Source organism: Crocuta crocuta, unplaced genomic scaffold (genome assembly GCF_008692635.1).
Source record: "Crocuta crocuta isolate KB4526 unplaced genomic scaffold, BGI_CrCroc_1.0 scaffold144, whole genome shotgun sequence".
In the NCBI taxonomy this organism is placed as follows: domain Eukaryota; kingdom Metazoa; phylum Chordata; class Mammalia; order Carnivora; family Hyaenidae; genus Crocuta; species Crocuta crocuta.
This window is the reverse complement of record NW_027529669.1, coordinates 504,513-529,987: the sequence shown is the minus strand read 5'-3', so window position 1 is coordinate 529,987 and position 25,475 is coordinate 504,513. Positions and strand designations below refer to the sequence as shown.

The 25,475-nt window shown below is 50.8% G+C and overlaps 1 protein-coding gene across 1 annotated transcript in view; it reads left to right on the top strand.

Annotated features, from left to right (window-relative positions):
* The window catches only part of MSI2 (musashi RNA binding protein 2), a 382,942-nt gene that overhangs the window by 243,642 nt on the left and 113,825 nt on the right, over positions 1-25,475 (top strand). The window contains exon 6 of the mRNA XM_077762854.1: positions 3,438-3,486. Within this exon, the coding sequence (XP_077618980.1) occupies positions 3,438-3,486 (49 nt within the window). The remainder of the gene's footprint in view (positions 1-3,437; positions 3,487-25,475) is intronic.

The following is a 25,475-nucleotide window of genomic DNA, read 5'->3' as shown; positions in this document are numbered from 1 at the left end:
GCACCCCAGGCATTGGAATTCTTATCGAGGCCCTGGGGTCTGAGTCTGCAGTACCATATGCTCAAGTGTGAGTGCTCTGTGTACAAACAAACCAGTTGATCTTCTGGTGGTTTTGCCTGAGTGGCACGCGGAGGCAGACGCCTGTGGTGTGTGTGGCCTCCGCAGGAGCCTGGGGACCATCAAGGCTACCCCACTGCCGAGGGGTCTGGTGAGGGAACCCATCTCCAGCCTAGCATCACTTACTCCCCTCGGCCTGGTGCCCGATGGAGAGAGAGTAGCTCCTTGCTGGCAGAACAGTCACCATGCAAGGCCATTGTCCTCCCAGTAACTGACTTTAGTAATGGGGACCAGAAGGGCAAGGCCCCAGGAGCCTGTTTGTTCAGACTCGGTTGCTTAGCAACAAAGTGGGGAGGTGAGCCCTGACTCCGGAAGGGATTTTTAAGCTAGGCCAGTCCCTTCGAGGGTTACATCTGGCTGGCCTACCCCCTCTTCCATTTTTACCTTGACTTTGCTTCCCGCCCCACCCCCCACCCCATTCTATGTGATAGCATCTAGAAAAATAGATTTGATTTTTCTGGAGGCAGCATTTTAAGCCTGGTTTTATTGCTTTGCCCAGTGTCTTCCCCTCCATCAGAGATTGTAGTCTGGGAGGAGTGACGAATGAATGGCCTATGATTCCCTTTCTCAGCTGGCTTAGCTCCGGCTCCCAAACTCATTTGTGAGCCTTGGAGCTCCAGTGAGCAGTGCTCAGTCCTTCCCCACTGCACACATACTGACATTGCCCCAGGCACAGAGCCCTTGGGCTGGCAGCTTTGCCCATGACCACATGGGTTGAGTCGTAGCTTTACTGCCAATCTTGGGCACAAAATGAATGGGGAGACCAGGCTGCTTACCTGGCCAAACGAGGTACAGTCTCCAAGTGAATAGCAGATTGACTAGGACCGTACCTGTACTAAAGATGTGTATTTTTGTGGAAGAATAAAGAATTGGATCTTTAAGTATAAGGAGTGGAATTCAAAAGCCAAATCTGGGTCAGTAAGGGTGACTTTCTTGACATTTACATGGGAATGGAGTGTGGATCCTGAAATCTTAGTTCTAGAAATATCCAGAAGGGTTGCAGGATGCCTCAAAAGACTGAGGGAGGAATAGGAAGAGAGACGGAGGATGCCTTTGGGTTTTCTTCTCTTTGATAGTTTGGAAAAGGTCCTAGCACGAATGTATTAGTGTGCCAGGACAACCACAACAAAGTACCACAGACTGGGTGGCCAAACAACAAAAGTTTATTTTCTCACTATTCTGGAGGCTGGAAGTCCACGATTGGCAGACTTGGTTGCTTCTGAGCCCCCTCTCCTTGGCTTGCAGACAGCCACCTTCTCTCTGTGTCCTCAGGTACTTTCCTCTGTACCTGACTGTGTCCAGATTTCCTCTTCTTGCAAGGTCTAGTCAGTACTGGATCAGGACCCACCCTAATGACTCATTTTAACTCCATAATGGCCCTGTTAGAGACCCCATCTCCAAATACAATCACATTCTGAGATACTGGTGAGCGGGGGGGGGGGAAGGGTGTCAGGACTCCAACATCGGAATTTGGCAGGAGGCACAATTCAGCCCATAATAATCAAGATGTTATATATCCATTGTTTATAACCAGAAACAATTTGAATATCCACAGAAGGATAATTGAGTGAGCTATAGTTTCTCACTCCACAAAATATTATACAGCAGTCAAGATAGTATTTGCAGTCCCTCACACCTACGAAGATGACTGCTGTCTAAAAACTCCCAGGAAATAACAAGTGCTGGCCAGGGTGTGGAGAAACTGGAAACTTCGTGCACTGTTGGTGGGGATGTAAAATGGAATGGCCACTGTGGAAAACAGTATGTCAGTTCCTCAGAAAATTAAAAATAAAGTTACCCTACGATCTAAATTTCATTTCTGAAAATGGGGACTCAAGGAGATACTTGGATACTCCTGTTTTATGGTGGCGCTTTTGACAATAGCTAAGACTGAGTATCCATCGACAGACGAATGAATAAGCAAAATGTGATACACGTATAGAACGGAATGTGGATGAACCTTGAGGACATTATGCTAAGCGGCATAAGCCAGTCACAAAAAGACAAATACCATGTGATTCTCCTTCCATCAAATATAGTAGTCCCCCCCTTATTTGTGGTATCCATTACCCACGGTCAACTGTGGTCCTAGAGCTGGATGGTCCTCCTGACAGATGGTCATCAGGTCAGTAGCCGCCTAACCCTACGTCACATGCCGACGTCATTCACCTCACTTCCTCTCACCACATGGGCATCTTTTCCTCTCTCATCAGTGGCAGTACAATAAGATATTTCGAGAGGGAAAGACCGCATTCACATAACTTGTATTACAGTACATTGTCGTAATGGTTCTATTTTATTATTAGTTATTGTTGTTAAATCCTTTACCGTGCCTAATGTATAAATTGGACTTTATGATGGGTGTGTATGTACAGGAAAAAACGTGGAAGGTATTGGGTTGGGTACTGTCCACAGTTCCAGGCATCTACTGGATGTCTTGGAGTGTGTGCCCTGGAAATGGGGGGAACCTCTGTACTTAGAGGAGTCACAGTCAGAGACAGCAGACAGAGGGTGCTTGCCGGGCGCCGAGGGGGACAAAGGGGATGGGGGGCTAATTATTTGATGGGGGTAGAGTGTCAGTTTTACAAAATGTAAAGAGTTCCGGAAATGGATGGTGGGGATGGTAGTTCAATGTTATGAATGTATTTAATACCACTGAACTGTGCACTTAAGGAACCGTTCACATGGCAATTTTTAGGTTATGTGTATTTTACCATAATAAAAAATTGGGGGGAAAAGCATAATATTCACAGTGTAGTAATCTGGGAAGTGTGTGCAATATTGTAATATTATATTTAAAAAAAGAACTAGGGGGAAATTCTATATGTAGTATGATTTAAACTATGTTAAAATTGCCATAAGGTTTCTTAAGGCAAAAACTAAAGGGAAATGTAGTAGATATTAACTATGGTTGTACTAGGCAGAAAGATAGGAAAGACAGTGATTTTTTTTCCTAATTTTTTGTTTTCACATAATTTTTAAAAATATTTTAAAATTTATGTTTATTTTTGAAAGAGAGAGAGAGCAAGCAGGGGAGGGGCAGAGAGAGAGAGGGTGACACAGAATCCCAAGCAGGCTCCAGGCTCTGAGCTGTCAGCACAGAGCCTGACGCGGGGCTCGAACTCATGGACTACAAGATCATGACCTGAGCCAATGTCGGATGCCCAACCAGCTGAGCCACCCAGGCGCCCCTTCACATAAAGTTAAATGAGCACCTGTGGCTTTGATAATGGAAACCACTCTTCCCCCACCAGTATGTAACATTTCACATGTTTTGTTAAAATTCCTAAAGCAGACCCCGTTCTGTATTTGTTTTGCAGGTGGAGGATGCAATGCTGATGTTTGACAAGACAACCAACAGGCACAGAGGTAAGAGCCCCACGGAGGAAGGTCGCCCCTTCCACAGGTTGATCGTCTGTTGAAGGTCTGTATTCACGGCGGGGCACCACAGCTCAGAGTCCGGATGCCGGACAGTTAAAGATCGGCCACGCCCACCGTGTTCCCATAAACCTTTCTAATCCGGGCTCTCTCCGTCTTTGCTAGCCCTGAGAACTAAGTGATCCAAGTGGAAATTATTCATAGCAGTTACTCAGCTGAGCTCTCAATTTGCATCGAAGGAAGTGGTTTAGAAACACACTGGCAACCCGAAGAGCCAGAAAAGGCTTATTCGGCCTGCGATTGCAGACCTGGAAGCGCCCTCGTGCACGTCTGGAATGTTTAGAGGGCACTGCACTTACTCGTGTTTTCTCCTGTGCTCTTACTGTCCTATCCATGTTCCAGAAAATGGGTCTCAGCTGGGGCCTGTAAGCCTCCGAGATGGCGCACAGAATGTTTCATGTTTGCGCTTTTCTTCGGAGACGATGCGTCGCTCTCAACAGATTTTCAAAGGGGTCTCTGACCTCCGTGCCTCCCCTCCCCCAAAAAGGAACACGTTGAAATGACTGCTTTAAACAGAAAATTGGACGAATCTAGAAACTCCTCCTAGAGAAAGTAGAGTCAAAGGTTGTGGCTTAGCGTTCCGTTCTCCGGTTCTCTGGAAGCCCCTGGTGTCTGGGGCTCCTAGGAACAGGGCAGTAATGGGCAGAGCAGGAAGGGAAGTGGCAGGAAGCCGCGTTCTTGAGAGAAGCCGGAGCGAGCAGTGTTTCCTTGCCACTAGGATTGCATTTAGATGTTTCTTGTGTTGTTTACATTCTTGCTGTCACCTGTGATTAGAAGCAGTTTCCCAGCGCTGACTGTATGTCTCTCCTGTTGGGAGCAGGCAGGCTGAGTGAAAGAGAGGCAGGATCAGGGGTGGGAGAAGGAGGGGCTGTCCTGAGTGTGCCTGGCAGTCTGGCTTCCCGTGAGTCCATCGACAGCATCCTCAGAAGGGAAAATGGAAAATCGGGTGGAAAGCTGGGGCTTTGATGGTGTTTGTGGGGGAGGAATGGGGAGGGGTGGAGGATGAAAAGTAGGGAGGAGGCAAGGAGGAAAAGACAGACTTACAAGTGTGGAATGATTGCTTTGTCCTCTGCCTCACTAAGCATCTTGAGGCTGAGAGAGGGAGGGGAAGGGGGTGCAGAAACGAGTAACTCATGATTATTCTCCACCAGCATCCTTAGGAGAGGAGCGGGGTGGGGGGGTCTGAGCACTGTTTTCACAGGCATTGTGTGTTCTGATCTTCCCAGCAGCCCCTTGACTTTAGGAAAATCACTGCACTCCTTTAGCTTCTTTACCTCAGTTGAGTCATCTGTAAAATGGGGATAATGTTAGTACTTCCCTATAGGGTTGTTTAGAGAGTTGGAGTGCCACACACACACATCAACTGTGCGCAGGTTAGCTCTTATTATTATTGTTTTCACCGTCATCACCTCTGTGTTGTGGGTGAGGTGACCGAAACTCAGAGGGGGTGAAGGGGGCCACCCAAGGTCAACAGGGACTCACTCCTAGGACTGCTGATTTCAGATTCTGCTCCTTCTCCGTGGTCTTCATGTGGGGGTGGGTTTGTTGAGAAGAATGTTTTCGTCTATTTATCTTCAGGGTGGGTGAGGCCCATCTGAATGCAGCACTAGTGTTCAGGGCTAGAATTCACACTCCTGGAAGATTCTCGAGTGGCTTCTGTAGACAGTAGTGTTATCATGTTTTAGAATATCCACAAATAGAGGTATTTTTGAGCTCTGGGTTAGGCAGTGTTGGAGGGAGAGAAAATCATCTGCGCAACCCTCACAGCTGTGCCAGGGAAAGAGGTGCGGCGTCTGGGGTTGTGAGAGGGCCGGTGACTCTCCATGTTACATTACTCAGCTAACAGCAGACAGAGGCAGGTTAACACTGGGGGCGCTGGGCCCCTGAGGAAGTACCGGGCAACATCTTCCCCTATTTCTGACCCAGATGCCTCCTGCTGTGGGTGGACCCTCTTCCCTTGCTCTGAGGCGCTGGGTGTGGTCATGGGGTGGTGGCCCCTCTGATTCCTGTCGCGAGGTCCATTTTACAGCCCCATGCTCAGCGTGGCCCCAGGATGGCATTGCTTTCTCTCCCATGACTTCAGGGGCCCACTGGCAGGAAGGAGGGTGGATACAGCCCCCCGCGCACTCAGCCCTGCCCCCCAGCCCCAGCAGGGGCTGCCCACGCACCCTTCTGCCATGCCAGGGGTGCCAGATTCCTGCGGACCCCTTGCATGATTTGTGGAGCCAGAACAGGCGGAAGGTGGGGCCTCTTAATTCAAAACTTAGGCAGAATTTCAAGGTGACAGCATAGCACTCAACCCAGGGCGGAGCCCTTCTGAGCACGGGGCGTGCATGGGTGCGCACCGGGGAGCCAGCCGGAGCGGACGCGGTCCTGGGGGCCCCGCTGGCGGTGTGGGGAAAGGGAAGGCAGGAGGGAAGAAGGCCCCCACATGCTGCCCCCCTGCCCTCCTGTACGGAAGTCTGCTCCCTGGGGTTCTCTCGGTGCAGAGCTTTGGCCCCTCCACACTTTCCAGCCCCTCTGAAGAGCTGAGGACTTTCTCTTTGAACTGGGTGCTCAAGCTGAGTTTATACTTAAGTGGTTATGAGCATTTGGGGGTGGAAAGAATTTAAAAAAAAAAAAAAAGGATACCTCCCCCAACAGACGCACAAATCCGCGTGTGGAACGAGTGGCCCCGCATCCCTGATGGAGTGCACATTTGGAATCGGGTGATAAGCCCGAGAACATAAAATCCTCCTGCAGCCACCTTGGCCCAACCTTACCTTCACCTCCTCCATTTCCTGTTTCCCATTATCTTATCAAGAAGAAAGTGCTGCCTTAGCAGAAGTTAAGGACGCCTCTCCATGCTAGCCCTGTCTGTGGCTCTCCTCTTAAAGAGGTCCCACCGTTCACCCTGCATGCGGCCACAGAGCATGCACAGCGCTTCCCCCCAACTCCCAACCCCGCTGTGCTGCGCGGCCCGGCCCCGGGCCTAGAAGTCACCTGTGCGCCCTTGGGGCTGAGACCGCTGCGGTCCGGGAAAGCTGCACATTTGGTTGCGCCCGGGGGCCCCGAGTCTGGTCCAACAGGCTCGTGGGACCCTCTCCAAATACTCTTGCCACCGTGAGCCAGAACACAGGGCAGGATTTCCACTCCTCACCCCACAGTGGCTCCCCTCTGCCCCTGTCCCCCGCTGGGCCCCCAGGGACAGGGTGGCCCTCCATTACATCTGTTCACAGAAGCGACCGCCTGTGTTTCTTCCCCTCTTACCTCTGTCCTTGGACCGCGCTGGCACCCTGGGAAAGATTCCAGGGGACAGGAGACCACCAGCCCTCCCTGGATGGCAGTCCTCCACTCTGGAAGCAGGAAGAAGGTCATTCAGCACCTGACTCCCACAGAAGGTGTGGCGTCGTCTTCTCCCTCTTTCCCCTTGGAGCAGACCTCCCTCCGGCTTCTGCTGCTCCCTCCATGCAGGACCTGAAGTATGTTTCTGGCCTGTTAACTGAGAGAATGTCCAAGATTAAGTCCTTTTTCATTCTTCTTGTTTCAGCTAGGAGAGGGAGGGAAGGGGCTGTCTCCGGCGCCCTGGAGATGGGGATTAGCACGCAGGGGTGCCCTTGAGGAGCAGTGGAGGAGCTGATCTGTGACGCCGCAGGGGATTCTGAAGCTAGGGCTATCTGCGGCTGGGGTGAGAGGGCTGATGTTGTATGTTCACCTGTCACAGGATGCAGCCCACCCTGGGAAGCACGTGTGACCTTGGGCTCGCCCTGAGGACATCCTAGAGGGACAGACAGCTGGGGGCCTCTTGCAACAGCACTCCTGTGGAAGTACTGTGTCCTGTGTCCCGTGACTATACCCACTATGGTGGTACAGTGGGCTCTGGGCTAACCAGGCCACGGTAACACTCTTGGTAGAAACCGCCAGCACTTCCTGAGCGGTTTTACACCGTGTGCTTAGCTCAGCACCTGCACATACTGTTGAATCTTTATGATGGTCATAGGTGAACCCAGCTGCCCAGAGTCCCTAGTTGGACATAAACCCAGCCTGTCTGACCCAGAGCCCTGCTCTGCAGGCTTGGTGCTAGGCAGTGGTTTAAAGCAGGGGAGTTGGTGATTTTACCTCCTGAGCGCCTCCTCGATATTGGTCCTTCCCCACCTGCCCTTCTTGCTGGACTGTGGCACACCTCCATTTCAGATGGAGAAACTGAGGCATGTAGAGTGTTGGAGGGCCACATAGCAGGTTCCTGCAGCCAGGTGGTGTGAGCTACTCAAACCTTCCACGAGATTCTTTGTGCCCACAGGCAGAGAAAGAAGGTGGCTTTCCAGTTTTCTCAGAGACTTTCATTCGTTCTCTCAAAGCCATTGGGGGCGGTCTGAGAAATATGGGGCTGATCATCAAAGGATTTAATCACTGGGGGGAAGTTTGTTGCTTTATCCTTGCAAACCTCAGATAAGATCTTGAATTCAGCATTAGGTATTGATCCCAGAGAGGGGCTGGCGGGGAGGGTCTGGAGGGAAAGACACAGCAAAGTGTCCTTTCTGATTCGCCCTTTGGGAGGCACAAGGCTAATGCGTGAGCCGGAGGGGGCGAGGGAGCGCAGAGTGGTTTGGATCTGTCCCCACTGTCACCAGCCCTGTCTGAGAAAGCGGAGGAGCGTGGGGCGCTGGTTCCTGAAATCCGTCTCACATTCACCTCCTTGTCAGGGAAGGGAGCCCCCGCCTCCAGTGTCCTTCCAGGGGGCGCCTCCGCTGTTCCTCCCTCCCAGCCCAGCCCTCCAGGCTGAACCCCATCCGGCCCATCAAGGAGAGCTGGGTGGTTGGGGGCCCAGTGGCAGACGAGTCGGGTGTCTTTGAAGCTTATGGGATTGCCTGGTGAGGGTCAGCTGGAGAGGGAATGAGACAGGCCTTCTCACTCCCTGCGGCTTCCATTACCCAGCAGGCCTGTTTGCTCCAGAACGTTGCCAGAGGCAGAGGGACGGATACACTGAGAGGAAAATAAAGCTCAGTGTGATGGAGGACTCCTCTCACCGCTGTTAACAGTTCCTCATTAAGTGCAATGCTAATGGCTTTGGAGAGGCCCAGCTTCCTGGCTCCCCAGCAGGCCCCTCTGCACTACTGACCTCAGCTGAGGCGGTTATGACCCTCCAAGAAGAGCACCGTCCCCAGCAGGCACCCTACTTGGAGGGCCCTTCTCCGGGGTGGCTGCGCCCTTCCCCAGGTGGCTGTTCCCTTTCAGGAGCTGCCCAGCTGGAAGGGCATCGCAGCAGCCCCGTGTGGGAAAAGAGGGAGGAGCTTTGTGCAAGCTCACCCCCAGGCCGTGGGGCTGAGCTCCGCTTCTCCCTTGAAGCTTGTACGCACCTCCGTCCCGACAAGCAGTTCGCTGCAGCTGAAGGTCTCGGTAATTTGCGTAATCGGTTTATTTCTTAAAATGGTGCCAGGAAGATGTACCTGAAACTGTGATAGAAGATAATGCCCTTCTAAGGGGGGAAAAACAGCCCTTAACGTCCTGACTCCCCGCCAGACGCTCACTTTTGAAATTGACCTCTGGCGTCCAGGCAGGTTCACGGGCGCTACAGATGACTGAGGATCGCACTCTCATTATTTGTTCACTGCTGCCTGTTTTCCGTTGAGGAAGGGGATGTAAAAAGAGCTTCACAAAGGTGTAAACTAAATTAAAAATTAAAAGGCATTGCTTCCTCCGAAGGTGTAGGATGTCAAAGATAACGTATGCATGTGAGAGTCTCCCATTCTGACCTTGCCTAGGGAAGGGGGTTGGGACCCTGCGGCCCACAGATGGGACGTTGTGGGAGGAGGAGGTCCCTGTGGGTGGGAGAGCGTTGTTGGATGGGGTAGGAAGGGTGGCAGGGATGCCTGGAATCACAGCTGGTGGTGACGCTTGGTCACGTGGCACGAGGGCCTCGGTGCCCACACCGGAGTCCACCCGCCAGAGTCCTGCCCTTGCAGGGTCCCCACCTCTCACATCTGGCTCTCATCCGCTGCGCAAGCTGCTGATGGTGTTGGGCGCCCATCCCGCCCCACCCCAAGTCTGAGATCTATCAAAGCGTTTATTGGAAACCTGTAAGCCAGTAGCTTGATCATTATTAGGATTGATCCCAATTTGGTAACCTGCAGCCGCTGTGTTCTAGGCCACGGACACCGCTGTGTTCTTGGCCACACAGAACTTTCAGTCCAGTCTGTAGGATGATGTGTGGCCACCACACTTGGGCTCTTTACCGCAAATAAAGGGTCTCAATTGGGTCAGGTGACAGAGAATCTTCTCTCCCCAGAATGGCCCATGTAAGTGTGAGGCAACTGCTTAGGAAAGAGACTGGTAAACCAGGCCTCTAGGAGAGGATGTTCAGAATAGGGTAGAAACTCAATATGACTGAGTCTCCTTCTGTCCGCCTGGATCAGAAGGGACGCAGGGAATGGGGTGAGGGCGGCTGGCGGTGGTGTTAATCGCTGCCTTGGAGTACTTGGAGAGATTCTATTGGAAAGCAGTTCCGGCCGTCCTTGAAGTTGGGCACGCTTTAGTTAGAATGGGTAAGAACCGCCAGGTCCTACAGTGGGGTAAATGGGGTGCCAGGCACTTCTCCACTAGATGCTCGGCACCCAGGGTCCTGTGCTCCTGCCTGGGCTCATTCTAAAGGCAGGGCTGTGTAAGGGGGGTGAGCGTGCTTCTGTGCGCCCACCATGAGGGGTGCACCCCAGCTTCTTGACTCCCTTGTGGGGCCTCGCCCAGGGGCCGTGCACCTTTGCCCCCCCCCCCCCCAAGCACATTTCCCTCAAGGCCTGAGCTGCCATCTGACGCATCTCAGGACCTCCTTGGGTCCACCAGGAACATGCAGCAGTGGAGGGCAGAAGGAGGGGAGTGGGGGCCTGGAGCCGCAGCCCCCACCCTGCACCGTCTCTCAGAGACCAGCCCCCAGAGCTGTCTGCACGTTCTATTTTCCCCTTAAATAAACACCATTAGCCTTCCCGAGAAATTGGTGCAAACATGACCTCGCCAATAACCAATTAAAAGGGCAGGGTTGAAGGGGAATGTGCATTTGACAACATGTGGAGAGGAGGCCGTTAAAGATTCCCGCGGATACCCCAGCCCTGGCAACATCGATCTGAGACCTTAATTTTATTTCTGACAGGAAGCAAGGAGAAGGCTTTAATCTCCCCCACCCCCCCTCCCCCGAGCTAACTAAATTCCGGAAGCGCCCATTCCGGCGCTGTCTCTTGAGATATTAATCAACACAGTAGCTGGGTTTCTGTTCACCTGCTTTCCTTCGGAGATGCGGAGGAACACAAAGCTCTCAACTCCCTGGCAACGGGGCGGGGGACAGGGTGCCCAGCGCGAGAGGGAGCCTGTGTGGCCGGGGGGATTTGGCACCCTGGGCGCCCTGCATCTTCTGGAGCTAAAGTATAAATCTTAAACTCCTTTCCTTTGGAATAAAAGCCCTGGCACCAAAACGGTGGTGAGCTAATAGGCCTTCCTGCCTCCCTCCTGGCTGTGGCCCCACAGAAGCAGAAAGGGAGTGGACCCAGGGTCAGCAACTTCACTGACCCAGAAATGGGTTTTTTGTAGAGACGGACAATGAGGCCTTTGTCGGGGCCTGTTCCCATAGAGGCCCCAGCTCTGACTCTCACGACATGTTTTAAGATCTCGGTGAGGGCAGGGTGTGGAGGCCCGAAGGGAAAGGAGCCTTCAGCGCGGCACCTTGATTAAAAGCACCCCCTTTCTTAGCGCCCGGGAACCAGAGGCCGGGGCTACCACCTCCCTCGGGGACTGGAGGTTAGGAGCCTTGCTGCCGTGCAGCTGTGGACTTGAGCTTCCGTTTGGAGCTTTGCTGCTCAGTGTCTCGGTGTCGCCGTGGTGTACCATGAGACCCCTAGCTTTGCGGGCCCTCCCTGCCTCCCACAGGTGGGATTTGAGTTACTGAAGAGCTTTGAGCCCCGTTTGGGTCACTTGTGGAGGTGACACCCCTGCTCTGTACAAGTTAAGTGAGTCGGCTTATAGCATGCCCATGATGAGTGTGACTCATTTCTTTGCTTTCCCCCTGAAGGAAGACCATCAGTTTAACTTTTTTCCTCAATTTTGTTTTTCTTCTGAGAGAGAGAGACCGCGTGAGCAGGGCAGGGCCAGAGAGAGAGGGAGACACAGAATCTGAAACAGGCTCCAGGCCCTGAGCTAGCTGTCAGCACAGAGCTCGACATGGGGCTCGAACCCACGAACCATGAGATCATGACCTGAGCCAAAGTCGGATGCTTAACCGACTGAGCCACCCAGGCGCCCCCATCGGTTTAACTTCTTGAGGCAAACAAACTATACTCCAAGTTTTTAAGGCCCTGATCTTTAAAATAATCTTCCCGTCTCCTTCACACCCAAAGCATACGCTTGCAGATGCATAGGGTATTTCTGAAAGGAGACCCATAAAACTGGTCACAGAGCGTTAGAATGACACAGTGGTTAAGAGCACATGGCTCTGGGGGCTCCCAGGTGGCTCAGGTCGGTTATAACGTCCGACTCTTGGTTTTGGCTCAGGTCATGATCTCATGGTTTGTGAGTTTTGAGCCCCACATCAGGCTCTGGGCTGACAGCATGGAGCCTACTTGGGATTCTCCCTCTCCCTCTCTCTCTGCCCCTCCTCTGCTAGCTCATTCTCTCTCTCTCTCCCCCCTCTCAAAATAAATAAACTTAGAGGAAAAAAAGAGCTCATGCTCTGAAGTCAGGCAGCTGGTGTTTGAATCTAAGCTCTGCAGTGTAGTAACTGTGTGACCTTGGGCAAGTTACTTACCCTCTCTGTGATTCAGATTCCTCATTTGTGAAATAGGAACGATGACATTGGGTTAGCCTGAGTCTTGCAGTGGCTAAAAAGTATGAAAGACTTGGAAAGTCTCTGGCCATGAAGAGTTAGCCCCTGAATATGTTTTATGGGCATGCGCACATACTCACAGATACAAGTTTACATAACTAAGAAACACCATGTACTTGCGGGGAAGAAGATTAAGTGACCAGTGGTACAAAAACAAGGAAAAACATTTTATTGTATGCTTATTTACCTTTTGAATTTTTGTGCCAAAATTTACTGAAATTGACTTATTCAGACATTTACTTTTTTAGGGTTTAAGCTTCTAAAACTTGTTGCAACGTGAATTGTAAATGTAGGGATATAATAACATGAGAGAGAGTTTTCCAAAGAGAAGAACTCACCTTGTCCTGGCTCCCCTTACACAGTAACAGTTGTCACTTCTACCTTGTTCCTGACATTTGCATCAATATTTTAAGACTTGGTTGTAATTCTGGCCTTGGGACAACATGTGGCATCTCTGCTCGGTTGAATGAGGTGAGGGCCCTGTCTCATTGGAGTCCTCTCTTCTGCCTTGGAGAGGGACCAAGTTGATCCAAAAGAACAAAATTTGATTAAATGCAGCCAAGCATCCTTTACGACTCTGAGTCGCCTTTTTTTAGTTTCCATAAACAGAGCGTCAGATAGATAGATGAGGATTTTCTTCGTAGTTTCTGGTCCTCCCAGACAATGTGCTATTAATAGAATAGCCAGACTGGCCCCCATCTGGAAAGAAACATGGTTTGCTTGAGTTTATCCCAGACCGGAGGGGAGAGAGGTCAAAGGGGAGAGAACCTCCATTCCAGAAGTTCAAAATGCTTTTTAATTAAAGAAGAAAGTTAGAAGCATTTTCCTAACCATGTTGTGATTAATAAACACATGGGGACCTTACATAATATGACAAATGCAGACTCCTCCTCTGTGTCCCTGTTGCTATAGCTTACAAGTCACAGCAAGTACCCAGTTAATGAAGGTAGTGAGGTGTCTGGGTCATGTGGCAAAGGGGTGAGAGCTTAGGTCTAAAGTCACACTACTGGTTTCAAATTCCAGTGCTACCACCGATCAACTGTGCGACCCTGGGCAAGTTACTAAGCTGCTCTTAACCTCAGTTTTCTTATCTGTGAAATGGGGAATGTTATTATTCACAGACTTGTGAGGTTTAAGTGAGGTAATCCGTCTATGTGAAATATCTAACACTTAGGAGACTATACATATTAGCTTTATTAGTATAATAGCTCATGTTATTTTACTGTTGATACTGTTACTGTTGCTTGGGGAATAAAGGCCAGGACTTGGTGAGCAGAGGAAATGTTTAACACTCAAGGGTGCTGTTCGCAGATGCCGTTAAGTTCGCCAAGAGCGGAGAGTTTTGTGGGTTGAATTGTATACCCTCTCAAAGGAGATATTGAAATCTTAACCCCTCTTATCTCAGAAGGTGACCTTATTTGGAAATCGGGCCTTTGCAAATGTAATCAAGATGAGGCCAGGCTGGCTCGGGTTGATCCCACAGGACTGGGATCCTAAGAGGGAGGGCGTGGGAGGAGGGACGTGTGACCCAGAAGCAGGACTAGGCTGAGGCAGCTGGAAGACGAGTATTTCCGGCCACACCCAAAGCGAAGGGGGACAGCGCGGGACAGATTTCCTCGTGGCCCGGCCAAGGACACCTTGGCGTCGGGCTTCTAGCATCGGCAAGTGTGAGAGAATCGCCTTGTTATTTTCAGTGTCCCCCGGTTGTGGCAGGCTGTCCCAGGAGACCCTGAGGGACGCGCGGAGGGCAGAGTGGTGCTTTCCGGGGGGCGCTTGCCCCTGACATTGGGGCTGCAGTCTCAGCGGGGCAGGCAGGCGAGCCCCTCTCCCTGCACATCCCTGTCACATTATGCCTCTCCCACAGCAAAGTTGGTCAGAGGGGAGACCTATGTGAGAACACGGCCCCCAAATCCTGACATTGTTCACGACTTCCCTAGTTTGAAGTTACCCAGACACTGTGCAGTTGACCTTAGGGTGTTAAATATATTTTTCTGCTCTGAGATTTCATTTGAATGTAGTAGCCTCCAGAGCTCCGTCACTTCGTTAGAAGCCAGGGCATACACTGAGGAGTTGTCGATATGCCAGTGTGCGGAGGGCTCGTCCGAACCCCAGCTCTCAAGAATGCAGACTGCACCCATGACAGGTGTTTCCAGCTCGGTTCATTCCGTTCGGCTGCTTAGGGAAATCCGAGAGAGAGAGGCGGAAATCAGGAGAGCTCGTGTGCGACCACACAGACCCTACGGCCCTTACGTGCCTGTTCCAACTTGCATGCTGGAGAAGAAGTACAAAAACACAGTGAGACAAGACTGAACTTCAAAACCTGCCAGACACACTTCTTGATTTCTTTATGTTGTCTCAGAAACCCTTCCAGGCAGGAACATTTGCCAAATTCAATCCTAGCCTGAGTGTCTGAGCTAAATTAATGCCATTGAGGGTCAAGGGGGCAACCCCCTCAGGTCCCCAGTCCTGGGACACCAGTGGGCACAGCAGTAATTAACAGTGTGAGCGCCCACGCCGATGTGCTTCTCTTAACCCTCAGGTTTGGTCGGCGAACCTGGCAGAACAGAAAAATAACTGCCGTGATTTTGCAGTGATCAAAGTTGCCCACCTTTGAGCACTCCCTACAAGTCAGAGAATTTCTTCCTCAACTTGCCACCCCGCCTTGATATCAGAGAATAATTGAAAGCACATCCTTCTGTCTGAATGTCTCCAGCACGGGTGCCTGTGTTCCAGCACCCTAGGCGAGGCCAGCGCCTCTGCACCAGATCTGCAAAGTACTCGGTGCTGACATCCGATTTATTATCTCGGAGGCCGGGCCGGTTCATGGATGATTCATGACTCCCGCTTTCCACTGCCGCTGGAGGTGACATCACCCATCCGGGGCCCAGAATAGACACGGAAGCGACAGTGGCCCCCGTTTTGTGTATCTCTTGCCAGCCCTGGGCTCCCTCCTGCCTCACACCCAGCTGCTGTGTGTTCCGGGCACGAATGGCCGCGGCCCCTGGGACCCCGTTAGTCACTTTAGTAGAAGTCCTTCGATGCCGTTGTAGTCTGCCTGGTAACGCGGAGGAGGGAACTTCCCCAAGTTCACCTCTTCCGCTTAGGTTCCTTGAGTTGGAATTTAGATGCTACTCATAACCCAAAGAGTTGCCTCACTCCTGTGGCTAACTTTGGCTTACTCGCTCAGAGGCAGGGTTGGCTGGGAAGCCCGGGGTGACTTCAGGCATCACACAGCCCGACGTTAGACACCCCATATGATGAATGATTGTAGTCTCGTCAGAGGTTTGGACTGTATCCGCCGCTTTCAACCCAGGTTGCACATTAAAGTCACCTAGGGAGTTTCTAAGGCGTACCGGTGCCTGGGGCCCACTCCGGATCACTTCAGCAAGACCCAGGGTGGGGGCCCTGGCATCCACAAGTTTCAGTGTTCGCCACAAAGCTATCATGCAGTCAAGGCAGGACCCCCTGGGTCAGCCAGTCCCAAGGACCTCCAGCTTTAAAATTCACCAAGGCGGTACCACTGACCTGGTCTTTGACCTTCACCTCTGTCCGGGCAGTGGGCTGGAGGGCGCCCTTGGTATGTGCTGTGGTGTGTCAGCCCTGGGAAGGAGGAGGTGTCTCCTTCAGGTGAGTGGCTCTCAGTGGTCCATGGGAGCGTGGCGGGGAGGAGCGAATAACTACCATTCTGTTGTGCCAGTTGTGAATCTAGTTCCTGTCCTACCAAAAATACTTTGCTGGCTTCCTGCCACCATTAGGATGAGTCCTACAGTGTTGACGCTGGTCTGCAGTCTTTGGTCCCTTTCCACTTAACCGGCTTCACCTGACCCCATGCTCCCTACAGCCACACTGATGTCCTGCGCGTTTCCTTAGCAGGGCTACCCTCACAGGCCATTCCTTGGGCTGCCAGGAACACACCTGGCCAGTCCTTACTCCCCTTTCAGGACGAGTCTTAAATATCCTTTCCCTGGGGAGGTCTTTCTCGACCCCCAGAGTGGGTCAGCCCCGTCGGTTGTCTCTGCTCCCGGCACCTTGTCCCTCTCCTTTGTGGCACTTCTCCATTCTTAGTGATGATTTGCTTCTTATCTGCGCCTTCCCCACCTCCCACCCCAATAGCCCCAGTATTTCTCACTGTGTTAATATATAGGACAAGAGGGTGGGTGGAAAATGGGCGGGCCCTCCTCACTGGGGTCTCTGGTCTCATTCACCTTAAAACAGAGGTTCCTGGTCACTGTCGCCATTTCCGCCTCCTCTGCTCAACACCTTCCCCCAACCCGAGACGTACGCTGGCACAACCGAGGTGCGGTGGTCTTGTCTGGAGGGCGGCGTAAGAGCTGCAGGCATTTTCGGGAGAAGGCTCTGGAGAACTGAGGATGGTTCCAGAGCACTGCTGTTTCTCCAGAGCCCAAGGGAGGAACAATTACCCAGGAAACGAATGGGGGTTCTTTCTTAAGAGAAAAAAGATGCCTTAGGTGGGGTCATAGTTATGCTTCACAGGTGACCTAGAAGAAAGACTAAAAACACTGGTTCAATTAAAAAAAAAAAAAAATGAGTCCTGCACTCCTTCCTCCAATCTGTGATGCCTGGTGCACCCTGCTGGGCTGGGGGCGTAGGTGTGCTTCAGCCAGAAGTCTGTACCAGGATTTTTTTTTAATGTTTATTTATTTTTGAGAGAGGGGGACAGAGCGTGAGTAGGGGAGGGCAGAGAGAGAGGGAGACACAGAATCCGAAGTAGGCTCCAGGCTCCGAGCTGTCAGGTCAGACAGAGCCCGACGCGGGGCTCGAACTCACAAACCGTGAGATCATGACCTGAGCTGAAGTCGGATGCTCAACCAACTGAGCCACCCAGGCGCCCCAGTTCAGGATTCAAAACGCTTATGTGCTTTGCTCTCGAAGGTCAGGTAGAAAGGTATGTCCTTACAGGTTTCTGAATCTCCTCCCCACTTCCAAAATCCCTAGGCTTGGCAGCCTAGTTTTCTTTTAATTAAGTTGATTCATTTGCCCTGGGAAGAGTTCCTAATTCAGCTAGTATATTTATGTATAAACTACTCTGGAAACACCTGGCAATTTTTCTGAGTGACAATAAGGAAACATTGCCTGGAAATTATGGTTTAATTTACTCCCTCCCCCATGCTGTCTTACCTCTAAAAAAAAAAAAAAAGAGTAAGATTTACAAAAGGAGCTTTGTATTTTGCCCATAGTAGTGATCCCGTTTTACAACAGAAATGTGTATCAACAATACCTTGTAATTTCCCTCTGTGTATTTTTAGAACTCTAGCTTTTAATGGACGATTGAACCGTTGCTTGGCTGATGGGAAGTCCTCGAATTGTGTGTTATTTATTGTGAATTTTCAGGTAGGGCTCTGAAGAGATTGGTGAGCATATATTAAAAAGTTAGGATAAACAGCATCTTAATGACCTTATTTTTAGGAGTTGCCACTCGTGGGGTCCATCACAGCTTTGTGTGTGTCGTGGGACAGGGGTGGCATATGGTGCACATTTGAATAGGAGGTGGCCCTTGGTCGGTGTTAAAAATGCTGGAATCAAAAAGACGCTACTCGCAGCAGATCAGACGAGAAAAGTAGGTACCTGTATCTATTTTTACTTTATTTTTGGTTTGCGGTTGCTTTCTTGCAGGACTAATAAAATCCCCTGGTAAAACAAAGACTCATATCCAGACCTGGGCAATTAGCAGTCTTGACTTTTCCTGGGTAGTATAAACGGCTTCCCCAAAGTGGCTCGAATCCTAAATTGGCACCTCCTGGGTCCATCCCCTTCTTTTCCTCTTTTTTCTTTTTTTTTTTTTTTTTTTTTTTTTTGGTAAGTTTCTTTAGCAAAATGTGGGGGGTAGGAAACCGCAGGTAGCCTCGCAAATCTTGCTGCTGCCAGGGCGGTAGCAGCTGGGTGGGAAGAAGAGAGCAGCTGTGTCTGCCGTATTAGTCATTCCATGAAGAAATTGATTTGATAAATAATAAAGCAGTGATATTAGCAACACATGCTTGCAGGTCAGATGACTTCGATGAAAGCCCCTAGTTAAGTGTGTGTAATGGTTTGACAATATATATGCCTTCTAAAAACATCCTGTTTGAAAGTGGAAATTGGACTGTTCACGCAGTTCTTAGCAAATATGCCAAGCCTGTTTACTAAAGGGAGCTCGGAAATTTAGAAGGGCGATCTTTCTATTTAATTTGGCCTCTGCTCTCCCCCTTTGAGAGGATGCTTAAACTTACTTTGTTTCCCTGTCATTTTGTTAACTGTTCTGATTTGTAAAATACTGTGCCTCATGCCACCCTCCTTTATGATGATTTACTGTGCTGATTTTATCTTTCACCCTAAATCCTTGATAAGAGCATTTTAAAAATGAAATTGCTACCTGACACTTATAAAATCCTGTCTGGCAGCCAGGGAAGAAGCCAGAGTTGGGGGGAGGAAGAGGAGACAGTGCTTGGAGAAAGGCAAGATTTTTAAAGGAACCGTATCACTGTTTCCCCCCTCTGAATGCTGGAAGGTTTTGTTTTGTTTTGTTTTGGGGTTTTGGTTTTGGTTCTTTTTGTTTGTTTTTTTGTTTTTTTAATGGCTCATTAATACAGTCTGTGGATGCCCCTTGCTATTGTGGGTGGGATATGGGTGGACCCCCTGCATGTCCTTTGCTGTGGATTGAAACTTTGGATGGACAGACAGATGGATGGCATGTAACCATCTCCACGTTTATATCCTGGAACACCTGGCCTTCCTGATGGCCAGCATCCCCGGTCATGTGGCCTGTACTACTTTAAGACCAGTCAAAGCAGCTTCTCCTTTAACCGAGCAGCTGACTTGCCTGGAGTCTGCGCTTAATGGAAACTTTGTTTGGTTGCGTCCTTTCTGGAGATCTCCATTTAGCCGCACAAGGCCTCGATGACGGGGGGTGCACATCAGTAAATAGAGCTGTCTGAACCAGCAGGTCGTTTAAATTCTAATACAGTGATTTAATGAACTCTTGTCTTTAATTTCTGTGACGTGGAGAAGACAGGCATTCTCTGCCCGTAATGAAGCTTGTTAACCCATCTCTTTACTGACTGGTGCTTTTATTATTATGACGACTGGAGACTGTATTATGTTAGAATAACAGGTTTCCCAAGTGCCCGGCAGAGAAGCGAGTAATGATCATCTTCTGTACGAATCACAGTGGTCACTGGCTTATCTGGCAGAGGCATTATTATATCTGAGTTTTCCAAAGTGCTGTGTGTGGAGACCTGGCATTTACTGGCCTGGATTATTGGGGTAGGGGCGGGTGTAGCGGCAGCAGGGACACATGTCACCCCGTGAGGGCTCCGATAGTCGAGGTGCAGCTGTGTCAAGTGAGGCCTGGCCAGCAGGAGGCCCCTGTGTGTTAGCTGGCCATGCTGGGGCCATTATGCCTAATTTATCACCCACCTCCTGAAAATATAATCCGCCACCAAAGTGACTGCTTTTGGAAACTGCCTTGTCTCTTTTGAGCTGAGACTGGAGACAACCAGACAAGGTTCAGTGGTGACGAATAAAGAAACATTACTTTCTGAACACAATCTTCTGTTAGCAGTCACTTTTCAACAGACATTCAATCAAAATGCTAATAGCGGCAGCAACAAGGGAACGTGGTTATTGTAATACTAATTGATTGGTTGGAGGGTGGGTTTTGTTAAGTGCAGCTTAAGATTTCAGCAATGATTCTCTTTAATTACAGCGGCGCTAATAAAAATGAACAAATGATTTGACGATTTCCTGGGTAATGGTTTAAAAAAATTTTGTTTGAGTTTAAAATGAGATATGGTGGAAATGCACCAGAAAAATGGGGCCTGAGTGGGTGGCCCTGCCTTGAGCAGACCCAGGCACAGAGATTCAAATCCACAATCCCCTTGGAAGGCTGCGTGACCCCTGTCAGATGATGGCCCAGCCGGCCCAGCGTGGTCAGGCATTGGGTCATTCCAGCTCAAAGTCCTTGGTATTTCCGGAGCCGGGTGGGGGCTGGGTTGCACCGGTCCAGTCGTGTGTTCATTCTGGAGCTCCTCCGGTCGGCCAGGGGCAGGGGAGCCCCCACAGTCCCAACAGAGGCTCATCCTGGGCTCCGGGCTCTCCTGTATATTGGGGCACCCTCTGTTCCACTTCCAACAATACTGTAGGAACAAAGCAGACCAAATCCTAGCCCTCCTGAGCTCAGGAAGGAGGAGCATAGGTTATTGCAGCTACTGCTAACATGCTCTGAAAAAGATACAGTAGGAATATCCGGGCGAGGGAGCCTAGGGCCTATTGAGGTAGGTAGGTGGCCGTGGCCTCCCCACAGAGCAGGCATTTGAATGGAGAAGCAAAGGCATTCCAAGAAGAAGGCAGTGGTGAGTGCAAAGGCCCTGGGGTGGCATGAACATGATGTGTTTGAATGACAGAAGACCATGGCTGAGAGGGAGAGGGGTAGGCAATGAGTGAGGGAGGTGGATGGGGCTGGACCATGAAGAGTTTGCGAGCCTGGGTGCAGCCGTTGGAAGGAGGCAAGAGGGACAGAGGCATAGGGCTTCTGCTCTGGAAAGATCCCACTGGCTTCTGAGTAGAGGAAGGTGACAGGGCCACATGTTGGGCAGTAGGAAGACCAGTGGGAACTCATCGCAGAAGTGGGGGGAGAGCCGCTGAGGTCTTGGGCTGTAGCAGTGGGGTTAGGGAGAGGCAGTGGGATTTGGAACATTTTTGGAGACAATGCATAAGATAACGTAAGATGTTCTCAGCTGGATGCTGGTTACGGGGAGGGAAACCATTAGGGCTGACTCGAGGTGCTAGGTGGGGCAGCTGAGCGAATGCTCATACAGAGACTGCTTCGGTGGAAGGAACCCATTTCAGGAAGAAAACCAGTGGCTGCGTTTGCAAGTCCCATTGGAATTCACTTGGTGATTGGAATAGATGGACGTACAAAAAGTGCACCGAAGAACCGGGCTCCGGAGAATTACAGTAATCCACCCAGTCATTTCTGCATAAACCTGACTAAGGAAGGGAGTGTTTCAGGGGAGCCCCGGCAGATGAGGAAGCGCAAAGATGCCGTGATTGTTCGGTCCCTCGGCACACCAGGTTTTCTAGCATTAGAAGCCTCCCTGTGCTGCTCTGTTGGTGAGATTCGTCGAGAGGATTTCAGGAAAGATGCGGCATCCAAGAATCAAAGAAAGCATCATTGCATCTGTCACAACAGAGACAAGTGACCGTATGGATGCTCACCGGTTCCCTAGCATCCTTTGCCCTGAACGTTCGCCGGGGGAATCTGGGTTCCCCCTAAACCCAGAAGACAGACCCTGGGGTCCCAAGCCCTGTCCTGCTCTCTACTTCTTCAAGCTTCCCAGATCTCTTAGTTTGCAATGACTTAGCCATAAGAGGGGCTCGCCCTTTTGTGACCCTGACCATGCAGACCACAGGCGGGGCTCCTTGAGGTGGTGGGTACCGTCCTCACAGATTGTTAACACGAATCCAATATCGGCCTTTTTATTTTTTCTTGGGGTGGGAATGGGGGCTTAATTGGGGCGGAGAGGCAATGGCAGCCTTCCTTTCCATTTGTCAAGCTTTCTTTCAAAAGATCTGCCAAAGAAGAAAGGGTAATTAATAGGCTTGAAGTCATTTCCGATGTGTCAGGATTTCTGCCTTGCTTCCAAGTGATAATGTTCGCCGGCTCCAGGCCTCTAGGGAGCCTTCCATCTTATTAACTTGTCTGGAAGAAACAGGGGGTGGGGACAGCTCGGGCCAGTGGGTGACAAGAAATAAAGATTTGTAGTGCTGTGAGCTGTAAACAGTAGGGCCAAATAAGTTTGAGGAGGGCATGGGGAGGGAGGGGGATGGCTCTCAAACTCCGCTTCAGCACCAAGCAAAGGGCTGCAGCTCCCTGGTCCAGGACTGTTCGCTTTGCCTGGAGGTGTCACCCTGGGCGACCCAGAGGAAGAGGTGCTGTTAATGGGCTGCACGTAGGCACCGGCAGATTTTGTGTATTTGTCACTTCACACCTCTTAACTTCTCATTGTTCCTTTAAGGTAAATAATCAAGGAGTGTCTGAGGAAAGCACAGCAGTCACAAGTTCCCTGCCCACCCATAGACCCCAAGCTCCTGATTTAGCCTAGTTGCACCTTGCCCGACGTGGCCTTTCATCAGCTAATAAAGTGTGGGCTCAGCGTGTAGATAGGAAATCCTGTTTTCTCTTCATTTCTGATAGTCTTCTCCTGCTGTGGTCGCTCTTTGCCCTCCTTTTCACCTCCCCTTCCCCCCATCCCCAAGTTGTAAAACCAATCACCTTTAAGAATTAAGGGCTTGCTGAATTTTTTTTTTTTTAAGTAAGCACCAGACCCAACATGGGGATCGAATTCATGACCCAAAGATCAAGTCTCATGGTCTACTAACCGAGTAGTGCCCTGGGTGAATATTTTTTAATTGAGTAAATGAGTAATATTTTTAATATTTTTTAATTGAGTGAGTGAATAAGTGATTATCAGGCACTGCTGAGGCTTCATGTACTCTCACATTTATTTACCACCTAGCCACTGCATTTACCCGAAGGGTGATTAATCAGAGAGGTTAGGTAATTTGACTAAGGTCACACAGCTAGTGTGAGGTGGAGAATGGGGCTTGATACCTGGAAGCCTGTGCGATGGTGCCTCCTTGACCCACCCTCCTGCATTTGCCTTCAGGAACAAGGCACAGGCAGTTGGCAAAGATATTTCAGCTGATGTTCGAGGTGCTGAGTGGAGACAGTTAAGAGCGGGTTAGAGACCGTCCATGTAGTGGGTCCGTTGAGACCCGGGACTGCCATCAAAGCGTTAGGTTGAGTCCGGGGCAGCGTCACTGGCGTCAGTCACCCCCGAACGAGGTGGAAGCTGGCCTGCCTCCCCACACACCCTCCCCCAGCCCCAGCTGTCTGCAAACGCCATCTTTTCTAAGCCAATTAGGAGAAACCTCAACAGGGTTGAGAATAAACGCCACAGACAAATGCTTCTTGTAATGTGACTGGAGCTGGGGAGGGGGGCTCGCAGGCTGTTGTCGGAGCCGGACTGGAGACTTGGACTGGCAGCCGGACCCCGTAGCCGGGCGAGGCCCCGTGGCCAGCCTGGGCAGGAGCGAGCCCGGGGCCACCTTCAGGATCCGTCGACAGTCCCCTGTCCTGCACCCTTCTGGCCTTTACCTCTCTCTTCTCGTTTGTTGCAAAAGTGCTTAAGAAGTGGAAGTTGAGTTAGTATAGGAAACCTGAGGTAAATAATGCCGGCTTCAGCTGTACGCAAGCTGTTCCTCACACGCTGTGCTTTTCTTTGTTTAAAATAGCAAGGTTTGGATTTTTTTGGGTCATAAGGAAAGAACACGATGTCTTTTATTCTCTCTGCGTTTTTTTTTTTCCCTCTTTTTACCATTTCTCTTCCAAAAGGAATTTTGGAGACTGAATTGAAAGTGAAGCAGAAATCCAAATTCATTCTCTGCCCTTCTTAGTTCCCTTCTCCTCTTGTTTTTGTCTTTCTGTCTGATATATTTGAAGCCTGGCTGGAAAACTTGGGAATTTTTCAGCCTGCGGAAGGAGGAGACTTGAGATTTTTTTTTTTTTTTTTTTTTTGGAAAACTCAGGGCAGAATCAGGAAGTTCACACATCAGGGTCTACACGTGCACACCCACCCCCCGGGTCTCTTTCCTGATCGAACCCACGAGGCGGACGTCTTCCACCACTGTCCTGACCTCACAGAATTTTTTAGAAGCCATTTTTCTTTTAACCCCAAATGTGGGAATTGGTAGGAAAGCAGGTGGTCTCAGAAGGGTGTAAATGCGGTTTGTTATACTGAAGAAAGAGAGTGGTTATTAGTCTCAACAGTGACCTCCTCCCAGTGGCTTGGTATTTGTTTGTTTAAAAGGATCTTTGGGGTTTTTTCAAAGGGATTTAGAACTTGCACAAAGGCTCACTTCTGTGGAGCGCTGAGGGCTTCTGCATGAAGTTCTCTTCTTCCGGTGTCTGTAGGTAAATGGTGGCGGGGGGGGGGGCAGAGGGAGTAGTAGTATCTCGACTAAATAAAGCCTCCTTTGAGGCTGAAGCAGAGTTGGGGGTCAGGAAGAGGACCCTTTCCTGTCCCAGCTATGTTTTGAATTCCTCCTGCTGACTTGCCTGCTCGGCGACAGGGAGATGCCCCCCTCAGACTGGCCTGGGCTGGAGAACGCGGTGGGCCACAGCCGTCACGCGGCCTGAGCCTTGCACTTGCTCCCAGAGGGCAGGGCCCCCGCACGAAGAGCAGCGAGAGTCCAGGTGGGTGGAGACGGCATATTGGCCGCAGCCTGGCACGAACTGGCAATTGGATTGGAAATTGGTGTTCAGCCAAGGGTAGAAATCAGGTACATGAAGCACGCTGGCAGCTGCGTTAAGGCTCTGGGCCCCGAATGCAGCCGTGGGCCGCGCGTGTGCACCAGAGCACATTCTCAAACCCTCCCCTCCCCGGCCAGCCCACCGCCCTTCCCCCACCCGCCGCAGAATCTGAGCACCACTTTCAAGTGCAGGTGTTGAGGTTAATAACAAGACTTTTCCCAGTTGGCCCTTTGCTTGAGAGGCTTCTCACTAGGCTCCGAAGGAGAGGCAAGGATTTAAAGGGACCACAGTCATCAAAGCTGGACTCGGTGGTGCCCACTGCTGGGGGGCGAGGGGTGGCTGGGAGGTGGTTTTACATGATGGTGGGCTCCTGTAAAATCAGAAGTTCAGGCAGGAGTTATGCCCATCCTGGGCTTCTCTGGCCATTTGGCCGGAGCACCCACACTGGGCCAGCTAGCCCGACTTTCCTTAGATCTTTCAGCTTCTGGAAGGATTGCCATCTCTGCTGCACAGAGAGGCTGTGCTTTGTCCAGAGTGCTCTGGACCCAGGCCGTGTGACCTTCAGTAGGTGTCTCCTTGCACTGTCTCAGGGCTGGTCATACAGGGGGTGCTGTGCTCCCACTTCCTCACTGGGCCCTCAGGACTCTACCGCTAATGCCACACAGTAACCCACGCAACCCATGGGGGTCCTCTGCGGTTTCACTGTAGTTCAGAATCTTGTTCACTGGTCTGCAACCCCTAACTCCCTTTCTGAGAGGGGCCTAGGAG